Source organism: Triturus cristatus, chromosome 7, assembly GCF_964204655.1.
Source record: "Triturus cristatus chromosome 7, aTriCri1.1, whole genome shotgun sequence".
Lineage (NCBI taxonomy): Eukaryota > Metazoa > Chordata > Amphibia > Caudata > Salamandridae > Triturus > Triturus cristatus.
In genome coordinates this window covers 38,926,036-38,941,599 of record NC_140590.1, presented here as the reverse complement: position 1 = coordinate 38,941,599, position 15,564 = coordinate 38,926,036, and the positions used below count along the sequence as shown (strand labels likewise).

General features: G+C 47.4%; 1 protein-coding gene across 8 annotated transcripts in view; it reads right to left on the bottom strand.

The window, feature by feature from the left end:
• Window positions 1-2,155: 2,155 nt before the first annotated feature.
• LIPE (lipase E, hormone sensitive type) overlaps window positions 2,156-15,564 on the bottom strand; it is a 414,723-nt gene continuing 401,314 nt past the window's right edge. For all 8 annotated transcript variants that reach the window (XM_085615566.1, XM_085615568.1, XM_085615569.1 and 5 more), the window contains one exon: window positions 2,156-8,229. In XM_085615566.1, coding sequence (XP_085471692.1) covers window positions 7,933-8,229 — 297 coding nt within the window. In that variant the 3' untranslated portion in view covers window positions 2,156-7,932. The remainder of the gene's footprint in view (window positions 8,230-15,564) is intronic.

Here is a 15,564-nt window from a genome sequence, read left to right as displayed (position 1 = left end):
CTGATCAATAAAGGTCCGATATTAAGGAATTCCATGATATACTGAGTGAGACAATTTACCCTTCCTAACAAGCCTTGATAAAGCCCATGGCTTGCATGCCATTTAGGGCGAAACAAGTATCCACATATTTTCCCAAACAATAAAAAGATTTTACAAGCACTGTCTACATATCTTTGGGAACTCTCCTTTTCTTTGCATACATGTGATATAAGAAATACACTAAGAGGAAAGCTGACATTCAATTGGTTAGAAAGATCCTTGGGTGAGGGCATGCTTGTCTGGCGTGAATTTAGTGATCTAATAGTGCTTCACACCCGTGAAATTCAATAAACTAGATTCGAATAGGTTTGATCTGCATCTATTCCGGAAATGCCCCCAATACTGCAAGCGGTTCTACAAGCGATGGACAAAATGTTAGTCTGGGAATGGAGATACCACTGTATTGGTTGCCTTTAGGATGAATTTGATTTTTTTCTCTTCTATCTCTTTAGTACCTGTCTTTCTCATGCAGTACTATGACTATGCTGACGCATTACTGCACATTATGCCTATGACAGGGGCAATAGTGCGCTGGTAAGAAAACAGTTCTAACCCCGTTTAATCCCACGAAAAGTACAACTCAGAATTGCAGAACCCCACTGCAGACACCTGGAAAGAACTGAGGGAAGCATGGATGGCAGGTGTGTAACGGTGGTGGACGAAGCCACCCACTGTTGTTTCACATCTGCAGCGCAATCGTACAACAGCGGGGCATCCCATTTGCAGGACATAAGCGGTTGGAACATAAATACCACTTGTGCTCTTTTTACATGTACCTCAGGCATATATTGACATATTTTGCACTTGATGGGGTGTCTTTAAGTCTATTTTTGCCTACACTGTTATTACTAAGGCAGCTTCCCGTAATGCAGTACAGGACATTCAATGCCCGAGAAAGTTCAGAGGCCAATAATTAGCCTCGAGACCCACGAGGAAGTTTTGTCTGGAGGCGGCCGGCCCCGACAATCATTGCCCTAAAAAGTAAATTTCGACTTATAATAGAAGACCCCGAGCGCCAGACGCCAGAGAATATGAAGGCACGCTGTGCCATTGACCTCTGAACCAACCATCTGACAAGATGAGTTCTGTTTGCCACTGGAGTCAAGCTATCCTGGCTGATGAGGGCTGAAAGCCCGAAACCGGTCCTAGGATGCTTGTTTGCAGTCCAGGCAGGACCTGGCCTGGCAGTTCGGGCTGGACTGTTCCCATTGGGCGCAGGGTCAGTACTGATTTGCATATGGCTGGGTCCAAACTGGAATGGCATGGTGAGCAAAAACACAAATGGATTTAGGCTCAGATCTCTGTACTGGGGTGAATCTATGACATTGTTCTGCATTCTGTCCATCAACTGTTCTTTTTGCGTTCTGTTTGACTCAGGTCAACCTCCTTCTTACTACAAGCAGCCGTGCTGTAATAATCATTACTCTGGTATCCAGGTGGAACCTTATTTAAAGGCCACACACAGACTCTATATATGGTCCTGAGGAAGACCCCCTAAAGATGATCACACAATCGCACTTATGTTCAGGGGTCGGAACATCGATGCATAATTTCAAGTGTTAATGATTACTCAGACAAATAGAGAATAACAAGACCAATTGCTAGTCGGGTTGAATCATAATTTTCATATACCTCACACTGTGTTTAAATCTGTGTCTTTGATATATGTTCATTTTTTATGTATGTATTGTGGTATGTTATGTAATTAAATTTTTGGGTTTTCACCTCATGTCATTCAATTGTCAATGAGTGTAATTGTACACTATATATCTGTGTGTGCATATATATGTTCTGTTTTCATTTTTGAGTACACAATTTTGATAAATTTGTCATAAAATCTTATACTGATTCAGAGTTACATGAGTTTCTCCTGTTTGGACTTATTTTGATATTTGGTGGCAGAATCACTGTTCACTATCATTGGGCTGGCTTTCTTTTCTACAGTAGTGTCCGGCTTGGGACCCACTGGCTTTGCTCTAATATATAACTGGTATGAGGGAAACATGGAATCACTTAAAAAATGTATTGTTCGAGACCCTTGCATATTCGGCACAGTTTGATGTTAATGTTGATATTAACACTTCAATTCTATAAAAAAAAAGCAGACTGACGAACATTCAGTATTAAATATTTATTCATATATTATTTTATTTACAAAAAAGAGCAGTGTTTATCAAAGAAGAGATAGGAAAGTCTGCATAGAGAAGATCCTTCTTTAGTTCCTCGTTTTCCTCTCTGCAGCCAGAGCTCTCAGCTCTCCCGGTGGTGGAAAGTCTGAATATTAGCTGCAAGAATAAGCGTGAGTAACAGGGTGTAAGAGGACACTGGATCACGACGACTCAACACATAAGACAGCACCACTATTCATGGAAGCTATCCAGGGTCCATATGGGGTCTCCACCCACTCACAGCACATACAGATTCCTATGTGGGGTTTTCACTGACCCAAGTCAACATCCCTAGCATGTACAGAAGCCACAGTGGGCTCCCCGTCTAAAGCCCGCACTGGTGTCCCCACCTACTAGTACCTACAGAAGCCAAAGAGGGGTCCCCAATCACCACTAACACATACAAAACCCACAGTCTGGTCCTCACCCACCTGTGGCACTTACAGAAGCCACAGAGGAGTCAGCACTAGCACTTACAGAAGTCACAGTCGGGTCCCCGCCCGCCAGTGGCACTTACAGAAGCCACAGAGGAGTCAGAATTCCACTTACAGAAGCCACAGTCTGGTCCTCACCCACCAGTGGCACTTACAGAAGCCAAAGAGGAGTCAGCATTCCACTTACAGAAGCCACAGTCGGGTCCCCGCCCGCCAGTGGCACTTACAGAAGCCACAGAGGAGTAAGCATTCCACTTACAGAAGCCAGAGAGGAGTCAGCACTAGCACTTACAGAAGCCACAGTCGGGTCCTCAATCACCAGTGGCACTTACAGAAGCCAGAGAGTAGTCAGCACTAGCACTTACAGAGCCACAGAGGAATCAGACCCACCACTAGCATTAACAGAAGCCAGTCTGGTCTTTACCCATTATACAGAACCAACAGTGGGGTCCTCACCCACCACTGACACTTGCAGAAGACACAGTGGGATCCTCACCCAGCATTAGCACGTACAGAAGACACATTGGGGTCCTCACCCACCACTAGCACGTACAGAAGACACCGTGAGATCCTCACCCACCACTAGCGCACAGAGAAGCACAATGGGCCCCCCACCTGTCCTTACTCAGACATTACGTACTAAGAGCATGTAAGGCATCCTCAGAGGGAATCCATTACCCCATCCCCACCTGAAGCATAGAAGTCTTTCTGAGGTGGAAGAAGGCCTGACATCCAGTGAGCGGAAACAATGGACCATTGGGAGACCACAGTGAGCCTGCAGATGATTATCCACCATTCCTTCCTTTGCTCAATGGGACACACATATTGGGCCAGTGAAATGAATGTACGTAGCCTGCCCCAATATAAGGCACAGGTGGGCATAAGCCTGACCAACAGCAGCATCTACTTGTCATCACCCCAAATGGAGACTTTTGGGTCCCGTACTAAACAAAAAGCCGAAACCTTCCCTCAATACTCCTAAAAGAAGCAACTAGCAGCATTATCACAACCCATCAGGGGAACCTATTAACTATTACAGAATACCGTCCAGAACTACAGAGGGTACGATAATATGAGTCGCTGCCAGATACATCCCAAAGGTTGCTCCTGGGAGCAGGACTCAGACACCGGTGTGTTGTGCATTCAGCCGAGGGACATTGTCTAATAAACAACACATTGGTACCTAAAAAGTCTTCTGGTCTGATACAGAGCATGAGAGGGTATGCTGAGCCTACAGGGGAGTCTAGAGGGGCACCCCACATATCTCCCTGATAGGAAATATTAGTCACTAAACTACAGCCAGAGGGGAACCACCTACAGCCTTCTTGTGTGGAGCAAATTGATCTATTCCATCAGAGGGGAATAAAGAAACCTCTAAACCTAGATGAAGCATCTGGGGCATCATGCTTGACCCACACTGGAGCCTAAATGCCCTCACCCTTTGGGAGCCTTGGTGGTCCAAGGTGATGTGCAAGGGCAAAACCTTCTACACCTTGTGAAGCTTAGAAGAAAATACTGAGCATTTAAAGTGAAGTCCATTGAATGCCTCCTGTACTCGGGCACATACCAGACCTACAGAGGGCAGTGCCGCTTCCCTATTCACCTTGATCCTGGAAGACAGGACCTTCACAGATGTAGGCAGAATGTTCGTGGTGTTTGGGAGAACCATCGCGTGGCAGAGCTATGTTGAGATGTAAGTGCAGAATCACAGGAGTGCACAGAGCCTCCATTAAGGGCAGTGCGCTGGGCTCTACAACTGCGGTGATCCTCCAGCAGCCATTTTGTCTCGGGTACTGTTGGAGTCAGCAGAGATAAAGTCAGAGGCAGGACACAAATACCCCCATTTTTGATCATATACAGTTGGAACCAAAGTAGATAACCCCATAAATAATTTTGATCAAGTAAAGAGGCTTAAGGTGGCGACACCCCTAGAAAGTTAATCTTTTGACCTAGTGTAGCTGTGACTACTCTACGGGCACTTCATGAACAGAAAGAGCCCTGTGCATGTACAATTGACCTCAAAGTCAGGTATCGAGAGGACTGAGCCGTGTAAATGTACAGGTAGGGCATGTATTTCTGCAATGGGGCTCACAGTAAGGGCATAAAGACTACAGAGTCTTGTACCTGTACAGGGGCTTATTGTAAGGATATGAACAGGACAGAGCCCTGTACTTGTACTGGGGGGCTCATAGTAAGGGCATAAAGTGTACAGAGCCTAGAACTACCTGTACAGCGGGCTCATATTGAGGGCACAAAGAGTACAGAGTCTAGTACCTGTACTGGGAAGCTCATAGTAAGGGCATGAATATTACAGGGGGCTTATAGTAAGCATATGAACAGTACAGAACCCTGTACATGTACTTTGGGGCTCACAGCAAGAGCATCAAGAGTAGAGCCCTGCACCTGTACAACGGTGCTATTAGTGAGGGCATTAAGAACACAGAGCCTTGTGCTTCCACAGCAGGGTTCGTAGTAAGGGCACGAGGACTACAGAGGCCTGTACCTGTACATAGGGCTCACAGTAAGAGCATGAGGACTACAGGGCCTATACCTGTACTTAGGGCTCACAGTAAGGGCATGAGGACCACAGGGCCTGTACCTGTAAAGAGGCCTCATAGTAAGGGCATAAAGAGTACAGAACCCTGTATCTGTACAGAGGGCTCTTAGTAAGGGCATTACGAGCACAGCGCCTTGTATTTCTACAGCAGGGCTCAAAATAAGGAGATGAGGACTACATTGGCCAGTACCTGTACAATGGGGCTCATAGTAGGGGCATGATGACTACAGAGGCCTGTACCTATAAAGAGGCCTCATAGTAAGGGCAAAACCCTGTACCTGTACAGCAGGGCTAATAGTAAGGGCATGAGGTCTATAGAGCCCTGTACCTGTACAGGGGGCTCACAGTAAGGGCATTAAGAGTACAGAACCGTGTACCTCTACAACGGTGCTATTAATAAGGGCATGAAGAGTACATATATTTTTACTTCTACAGCGGGGCTCATAGTAAGGGCAGGAGCCCTACAGAGGCCTGTACCAGCAAAGAGGGCTCATGGTAAGGGCATGAGGAGTACAGAGCCCTGTACCTGTACATAGGGCTCTTAGTAAGGGCTTGAGGACTAAAGAGGCCTCTACCTGTACAGCGGGGATCATAGTAAGGGCATGAAGACTACAGAACCCTGTACCTGTACAGAGGGTTCATAGTAAGGGATTGAGGACTACAGAGGCCTGTACCGGTACAGCGGGGATCATAGTAAGGGAATGAGGACTACAGAGCCATGTACCTGCACAGCGGGGCTCATAGTAAGGGCATGAGGACTACAGAGCCCTGTACCTGTACAGCGGGGCTCATAGTAAGGGTATGAAGAGTACAGAGGCCTCATAGTAAGTATATGAAGAGTACAGAGGCCTGCACCAGTACAAAGAAGGCTAAAGTAAGGATATGAAGAGTACAGAGTCCTGTACCTGTACAAGTATGCTCACAGTAAGAGCATGAAGAGCACAGACCCGTGTATTCCTACAAGGGGGCTCATAAGCGCATGAAGAGCACAGAGCCCCACACTTATACAAGGGGGTGCATAGTAAGGCAAGCAAGCTTATCACAACTACAAACAGGCTTGTCACAAGTGCAACTTGGCTTATCTCAAGTGCATGAATGAAGCACAATGCCCTATATTTCTTTTTGGATCTGTCCTTTCTCAAGAGTGGGATTTTCTGGACATGCAACAGGAAGCATTGTTCGGCGCTGATGAGGCCTCCTTGCAGTCCCTGGAGTGTGTCTAAAAGCCACAGACTCTCGCTCTGACTGGGAATAACAGTGTGGAGTGTGCCCTGGGCATGGATCTGTGCTCATCCTCTCGTCTCCTGCGGCCGTTAGCAATAGCAGGCTTGCAGTCACAATACCCTGTGCATGTCGTTGTGCGCCTCTGCGCCAGTTCATAGTAATCAGAAGATGCCCAACACGTGTCGCCAGTTGTCTTCTGGTCTCCATTCCACATCAATAACTGCTGAGGCCGCCATTTTCTTACGGCGCACTATGGCCCTACGGAGAAGCCTTCTCCACCACCATTGCTCCAGGGAAGATAATGTTGCCCTAGTAACCAAGCCCAGGAAGCAGAGACCGGTAAAGGAGTTTGGATATGTCAAACAAGGTGTGGTGCGTTAGGAAGAAAAGACTCTGCATTCTGGCCATGATAAACACATACGAAGAGGTGCAGGAGAATGGTGTGTTTGCATTAACAATGCGAAGGGGCAGTGGTGAGAAAATATTGGGTAGGGACCCAGGGCGAAATGTATGATGGCTAAAGAGAGGAAATATTATGGTGTGTCCCTTAAACTAAATGCTGGTCATGAGCCCCTGGGTTAAATACTGCACAATGGGCTCCAGGGGGGTGCAGAGGGAATGCTGGCTTCTAGGGAGCCATGGGGGGAGGGGTGTTAGAGAGGAGGCCCCTAGATTTAACAATAGGAGCTCCAATATCCTCTGGAGGAAACACTTGGGAGTGAAACCAGGAGTAGGGGCATTGAGGGATTCTGTGAAGGAATGCAGGATAGAAGCACCACTGACAGGAGTGTGGACACGTGAGAAGACATACACTGGGGAAGCCTGGTAAGGAACGCATACAAAGACAGACCTGTAGCTACATGTGCTCCAGACTCGCCCCATATGCCCCTTCTCCTCACACCAATTCTGAGATGCCTTTGGAAGCAGCTATTACTTGAGAGAGCAGCACCAGTAAAACAAAAATAAATATGTTCTGTTCCTGTAATCACTATATGGTTTACCTAGAAAAATAAAAATCATACAATTATGACGCTTGCTGATAAAAATGGTCCCTTGCAGTGGAGGTACACAAGTGGTATGGGTGGTCTGGGAGGAGGGTGCAATGCATCTGCGGACCGTGCTGGACCCTCAGTGCAGCCCAGCTTGGGATATCATACGTAAGCAGTGCCAAAGAGGACAGCAAGGACGGTGAGACTGGTAGGTGTCAGATCCACCACCTCAGACTCAAGTCAGATTCGACCATCACTCATCCCCAACACAGCAGCGGCAGATTGTGATCCAAGGTGGATTTTGTGCTTTATTGTCCTTTGTGCACGTTGGTGAGTATGGGGTGTGACGAAGCCGCGCATCCGTGGCCATGTGCAGCCGGCATGACCTCAGAACCGTTACCAGGAATAAACGTTGTGAAGCTCCGCGCAGCTGGGGCAGATCTCACCACGCAGCTGGGGCAGATCTCACCACACAACTGGTGCCGCCTTACATGAGACAGATTGAGCTGAGCCGTTTCATGTCAAGCGCCCACCTCTCGCTCTGCCACGTTGACCTTGCCATCGAGTGGGACCCCAGTCGTCCTCTCCAGTCGGCGGGGCCTTTTGATTGTGGGGGTTGGGGGTTCCGTCAGCAGGATCTCACGGATGCACTCGATGCACACAGCGGTGGCTTCGCGGGTCTCCCGCGAGAGTTGTGAGAGACTGAGGAATCCATGGGGCAAGTCCTCGACCACTTGCAACGTGACCACCTGGCCAAGGTCGCGTAGTCGCTTGGCAAACATCACCGAGTCATCCAGCATGGGGTCCAAAGCGCAGGCCTGTAATGGAAGACAGGGACTGTGAGAGCTGGCAACAAACACATTACGAAAGAGGACTGTGAGAGTGAAAAAGCAGCAAAGTGGGCAACAGAAAGATAATGGACTTCTGTAAGTGAAGAAGGGAGCGAGAACCTGCCTTCAGAGACAATGACATTATTCATAAATTCCTCTTAAGTTTCAATTTATTTGCCACATGCTTACAAAGCTCCCATACTACCCAGAAGGTGGCAATTATGTGGAATCAGTTTCTTAACCTCATCTTTATGGGAAATGGATGCTGCCCCTTCCAGCCCATTACTCCATTCTTCCTTTTTAATGATCGGACCATGCTCTCTTCACAGAATGTGCCGTGGACCTCCGTACCCTCAATTTAGGAATGAGGACCTCATATTCTCCAAACACGGTTCTCTCCTGCGCTTACACAGGGTCGGAACGCTGTGGTTCTTTACAGTCCAACGGAACTTCAGGAAGACTTTAAAGCTCTCATGCGGGCCCTACTGTTGAGGATTGCAGATCTACTTAGGTCTGCTCTAGAGTCCTTCTTTATATTTATACATAGATCTATTTCTAGATCCATTTGTGGAATGAAAAGATTGCATTTGCAGATGACATCCTTGATAATTAACACTGTGGAAAATATTACATTTGAATGAAAGAAACAAACAAGTTACTTACCTTTGGCAAAGCTCTCTTTGGTGAATCCTCAGATCAGACAATTTGAGAATATTTAGAATATCCCACAGGTGCCAGAGTGGCTCCAGAGGTTTTGACAGCAGTGCTCCTGCACGCCACTAGGTGCCAGCGTGTTGCTTGCGTGTTGGTCTACTTCTACCCCATATGTGATGGAGCGGAACTCTATGTAAGCGCCAACCCTTCGTGGTGGCGTCAGTTTATTGCTTGACTTTTTCCACACACTTAGACATGAAGCACAAAACAATTCCTGGAACCAGTGTGCAAATCTTTAATTTGGGGTCTTTTTAGAAGTTAAACAGGACACCCCACACAACAGGGAGTGCAGTGAGAAATATGCAGTAAGAGTATCCACCAAAAAGAGTGCCACCAAAGGTAAGCGACTGGTTCTTATGATGGGAAATTCTCACTGTAGACTCCTCACATTTAGAATAGATACCAAAGCCGCTCCTCCCCAAGGTGGAGGGTCTTTGAAATGAACTGAGCCCAAAAAGTCCTGAGGGACCAAGTGGGCAAAATGTCTGTCAAAGAAGTAGCACTTTGCGAATGCGTACATGGATGCCTACTGTTGCCACCGTACATATGTTAAGAGCAGGAACTCTACGTGCCAACATGGTGGTAGTCGCCGTGACCCTGGAGAACGAGGCCTCAGTCCTTCAGGAGGCTTCTTGGCCAATGTGTAGCAGATCTAATGTAGGAGACTATCCTCCCCGACAGAGACCTTATGGTCTTTCCTTTCTTTGTCACAGAGAAGACCACAAAAAGCTTATCATCCACCTCATGCCCTTTGGTGTGATCAATGTCCTCTTTTGGGATCCAGCTGATTGAGTCTCTCATTCTCTTCCGAGGTGTGAGCCAGTGCAAAGAATGTTGAGGGGGATGGATTGCCCAAAAAGGTATCACAACTTTAAGCAAAAAGGCCGCCCAAGTCATCAATATCAATTTGTGTGAAAAAAGGTGCCGTATGATGGTTGCACCGACAGAGCCTGGAGCTCATGGAAAGGGACAAGCTAAATTGATCACAATCAGGAAAAGGATTTTGAGAGGAAGAAGACGTTACATGCAGCTGTGCATTGGCTTTAAAGAGGGTGCACATGAGAAACACGAGGACCAAATTAGGATCCCACTGTGGCATCATAAACTGTTTGGGAGGGAGCACGAGTGACAAACCTTTGATGAACCACATCACAAAAGTTGACCGAAACAAGGACAACTAGTCTGGCAAATGCAAACAGGTTGAAAGGTCAGGGACAGCTGTGAAGCAGTGTGTACGGAGTGCACATCAGATAAGTCAGGACTAGACTTAGGTCCCACTGAGGCATGACAAAGGAAGGGGGGGGATTTATGTAGGAGCCTGTAGGAGGCTGGCTTAGTATACTGTGCACACTTATTCAAGTGGTGCACACTGCAGTAATCCAGGCAACCCTTAGGGTGATTTCAGTGGGCTTTGATAACCATAGAAAGCTCTCAACGTGGTAGCTTTGGAGAGCAGCTTTCAGGCTTATCTTGAAGGAGTGTTAGGTAGAAGATGGTGAAGAAATCCGGTGGAATCCAAGGGTAGATTCTGGAAGTGAAGAACCTGCAAGCAGAGGGGAGAGACTCTGCCACTTGGAAGTGACTAGGAGGCACGAAGACAATGCCCACCGATGTCGGAAGGTTCTGAAGAGTTGACGGTGACCTTGTTGCTGCAGTTTTGAGGACCAGGCGGCCCTGAGGAAGACCAGGAGCCATGCACGAGCCTGTCCCACGTTGGATGACTGTGTTCGGCGGGAGCACCAACAAGCCATGGTAGCTGCAACAGGCTTGGAAAGCAAAGAAGGAGCAACGTTGGGACTAGCAAGGTCCAAGGGACTCACAAACAGCAGGAGAGTCAGAGCAGGCCTCGAGCAAGCAGGAGAACCAACTGATGCAGAAGACCCTCAAGTGGACCCACAGGCCGAGGGCACACGAGTCGCAAGCTCACCAAAGATGAAGATACACGATGCAGAGGATGTGGTGAAGAAATTGATCTTGGAGGTAAGAGAGGCTGGAGTTTCTTGTAGCCCAAAGATACCTGGAGCGCAGAGTCAACAAGCCTTGGCAACAGCAAGTCAACGTGGTGCACAGGGATTCAGTCTGAGCAGTTCTGACATGGGATACTGGTCTCAAAATGAGAGGACAGGTCAGGTCTCGAGTGAGTTGCAGAACTACCACCTGTATTGCTGAGCCTTGGGATGTCTGGAGGACGACAGGAGTAGCAGACTGGTCAGCTTTGTTGAGGTGCCTGCAGATGCAGGGGAGTGACTCCTTCACTCAAAGAGAGATTTCTTCGGGTGTCCTTGATCCCACAGGTCTGTTGAAGAAACTGGAAGAAGCACAGACACAGACAATGAAGAAGACTTGAAGAACAGCGAGACCAGGAGCAGCAGGAGACTTCCTTGATGCAGTCTCGGCTCCAGTCGAAGTCCAAGTGTACAGACAGTTAAATAGCGACATATTTTCAGGCTTGAGTCTTGTCCCACGATGAATCTAAGGACCCACTCACAGGTAAGCCCGTAAATACTCTAAGGAAAGGGTTGGAACAACTCGGGGTCCCTCCCAGAGGAGGAACTGAACAGAGCGGAGGATACTCTCATGTCCTTTTTCCAGTTTCCTGCCAAAGCGGGAGCCAAGGACTCTCTGAACTGGATCAAACCGGAGTGTGCAAGAAGGGCACCAAATGTGCCCTTCAAAGCAGTCTGTTGGTGCTGGCAAGCACTCCCACATCAGCCCAATACACAAAGTCCTGTTTAGGAGGTGATCACACCTCCCTGTGACAGGAAACCTATTGTTCTGCCTTCCTCTGCTGGACCTCGGCTCAGCAGCAGGAGGGCAGAATCGTGTCTGTGGTCGGCAGCAGCACAAGCCTGCTGGCACAAGCTGAAAGGCTGCTACCTGTAGTACAGAGGGGTAGCCCAAGGGAGCCCCCCAATATATGGGATCATACTTCCAACACTGGTGTTGGGATATGATTGCAACATGTTTGATACCCAACATGACCAGGTTCAGTGCAGCCACTATATAGTTAGACATCTGACCTATGTCCACTATATGTATTAAAATGGCTGACTGCACTTACAAATCCAGGAGAATCGGCTCCGGGGTTCGTAGGGGTGTCCTATTTATGCAGGGGTCCCCTCACACTTATAAGCAAGCACCCTGCCCTCAGGACTGAAGAGCATGCCATAGGGCTGACTTATAGGTCTAAAAGTGCAGTGACCTCAGATATAAGAAAACATATCTGTGGTGGGAGGTGCAAGCACCAACTCACACATGATGCACTGGCAAGCCTGTAATCACAGTTTTGAGTGGACTACAATGGATGGCACATTACATGCTGCAGCCCAAGGGAGACCCTGGTGTACCTATGCCCTGAGTACCCTATTACCATATACTAGGGACTTAAAAGGGGACACCAGTAGCCAATTGGGGGTGTACAAACGTACTTTCCATGGTCAATTTAGGGAGAGAGCACAATGACTGGGGTTCTGATTAGCAGGATACCAGTTAGACCAAGTCAAAAACACACTGACACCAGGCAAACATTTGGAGTAACCATGCTACAAGGCTCCTTCCTTCCTATGCAGCCCTTTCAAAAACTGCATCAAAATTGGTGACTTAAACAATGAGCACTGACCTGGCAATTATAAGAAGGCCGAAAGGGCCAAAAGATATCCCTTAACTGTGCCCAAACTAAGGGCTTGCCGGGCAAAAGACAGAACAAATAACAGAACGTCAGATAACTTGGCCTGGAGGGTGTCAATCTGGCGTGTGCTGCACCAAACCACAAATTTGTCCCAACGACAGGCATATACAGTTTTCATTGAGGGACGCCTGGCTGCCAAGGTGATATCACCACCTCTGGAGGGAAGTGTTCGCTATTGCCACTCATTCTCCAAGCATGAACTTGGATAGTATGAAGGCACATGTGTACAACCCTACCCTACTGCTTCAACAGTTGGTACTTTCGGAGAGGCAGCCTGATCAGAGGACAGATGCTCAATCCCAAGAGATCTGGATATCACACTCTCTGTGCCCTATAAGGAGCCACAAGTAGGACTTGGGCCCGGTCTGTCCTGATCTTTTTCAGAACTTGGGGCAGGAGTGGTATAGGCAGAAAAGCACAAAGGAGTCCCGATCGAGGTGCAACGTGTCTTCGAGCGAGACGCCTTGGAAACTCAAACGCACAGACTCTGAGGTGAAATGTTGTGCTATGGTTTTTCCTATTCCCAGAAGAGACCTTGCGCCACACCTCTGGATGTAACTGCCATTCATGATCAGCTAGGCATCGATGACTGAGCTTATCTGCCTTGGCGTTCAGGGATCCTGCCAGGTGGTTTGCCACCAGAAAAATTCCTTGGTGGTCCAGCCATTTCCAGAGATGCAAGGCCTCCTGTCACTGGGTCTATGACCTCACCCACTCTGTTTTTTGCACTGGCACATGGCAGTGGTGTTGTCTATACACCTGTACCAGCCTCCCCTTGATGAATGGAATAAAGGCTTTCAATACCAGGCAGATGGCCCTCAGCTCCAGAAGGTTGATGTGGAGCTAGGGCTTCACCATGCATCAGAGACCTCTGACCTCTACTTCTCATAGATGGCCGCCCCAACCCAGAAGCGAAGTAGTTCCAGCATTAGTTCTGGATGGGGAAGGGAGAGTGGTTTGCCGCTGATCCAATCGCCATCCAGCAACCACTGCTGCAGCTCTGTTGCAGACTTCACCGAAATCTGAATGTGGTGAGAGAGGCCCCCTTGATGTTGGGCCCACATGGACTTCAGATCCCCCTGCAGTGCCTGCTTATGACACCTGGTGGGCTAGATCCGCAGGATGCAGGCCATCCATTTTAGGAGCCTCAGAGTCGACCTCACTGAAATCCAAGACTGAGTCGTTTGACGTTTTTAAAGCTTTATTCGACATTTGTCATAAAAGCATTCCCCTATCCCTAATACAATAAATACTACAATAAAATACATATTAAACATGGAATGTCGAGTAAATACATAATAAAAGTAGAAGTACTTCAATTTGTCAAATTTCATAAAATATAGATTTTTCTATAAATAAAATACAATAATTCATGCAAGATTGAGAATATACATATTTCATTACGATACAATTGCCATAAGTGAACGAGTACGAATTGACCATGACCAGGCCAAAAATTTTGCTACCCCAACCACAAACAATATCGAACAATCTGTTTCAAGTATCCTTAGGGCTGCAGATTGACTACGGGTTCCCAAACTAGAGCACACAGGTTTTAACCATTTGCGTCTGGGGGACGAATACAGTGGGCAACAGAACAAAAGATGGGAAATGTGCTCAATTTGTTCTTTACAGTGATGGCAATGTTCATCCCATACTGGGGACCAGTGCTTCTTGAACGCATTCACCGGAAGTGTACCTATGCGAAATTGAAAATAGAGTTTTCTATCAAAGGGTTTTTCAATGATATCCCAAAAAATTTCGCAAGAAGGGTACATTTTTATGTCCAAGAAGCGAGATGTTAGGCTTGTATTTGTGCCGTCACTAAACATTGTAAAATATACCATTTCCCAGTATAGCTCTTTCAACTTTGCCTTCGTTGGAAAGCAGGTTACATCTTTGGTGTCCCATAGATGGTTCAAATTCATTTTTGTAAGGAGTCCCCGGAGCTCCCTTAACCATGGGATAATATGGAAACGGTCGAATTTGATAACATCCATCAGAGCCGCAGCATAATGGCTCAATTCTGGGGTCACCATAATCCGTCTCCAATATAGAAGCGGGCGTAGCCTCGCTATGTCCTCTATTCCTTTTCTTCCCATATCCAATTTTAGTGGGATTATGGGTGTGCTTTGGGGGACCATCACAATGCCTCGTAAGAACCTGTTTTCTGCTCGGCCCAGTTCTCTCAAATTAGAAAACCCCCATAGTTCAGAACCATATAGACAAGCCCCTAGTACTTTCATAGAATATATTTCCAACACACAACTTACTGGCTTTGTCAGCGAGGAGCGATGTTTTAGGGTAATTGCGCCTGCTAGCTGCCTAAACTTTAGTAAAGTTGTGGTTATGTGTGGCTTCCAACTCATTTTTCCTTGGAGGGTGATGCCTAGATAAGAGAAAGAGTCCACCCTTTCTAGGGGTGTACCTTTGTATTTTATTACACCTTTAAAGGTGGACAGCTGGTTGAGGCACATGAATTTTGTTTTGGAGGTGTTCAGTTCAAGGCCCCTCTCGTCGCAAAATATACCAAATGCATCAACCACTTTTTGGAGCCCACTAGGAGTGCGGGAAAGTAGCAGCGTGTCATCTGCGAACATGAGGATGGGTACACGAGAGCCTGCAATTACTGGTGCGTCACTAGCAATCTTCTCTAGATGCTCAACAATGCCGTTTATATAAATTGAGAAGAGAGTCGGTGCTAGTACACACCCTTGCCTCACCCCACGTTCTACCGGAAAGGGATCAGTGACTTCTCCTTGCTTGCCCCACCTTATTCTTGCAAAATTATTTTCGTGGAGACGAACAAGGAGTGTGAGCAATTCCTGGCTTAAGCCCACGTCCGCCAAGGTCTGCCAAAGTTTTTCTCTGGGGACCAAGTCGAAAGCGGCTTTTAGGTCCACAAAAACTGCATACAATGT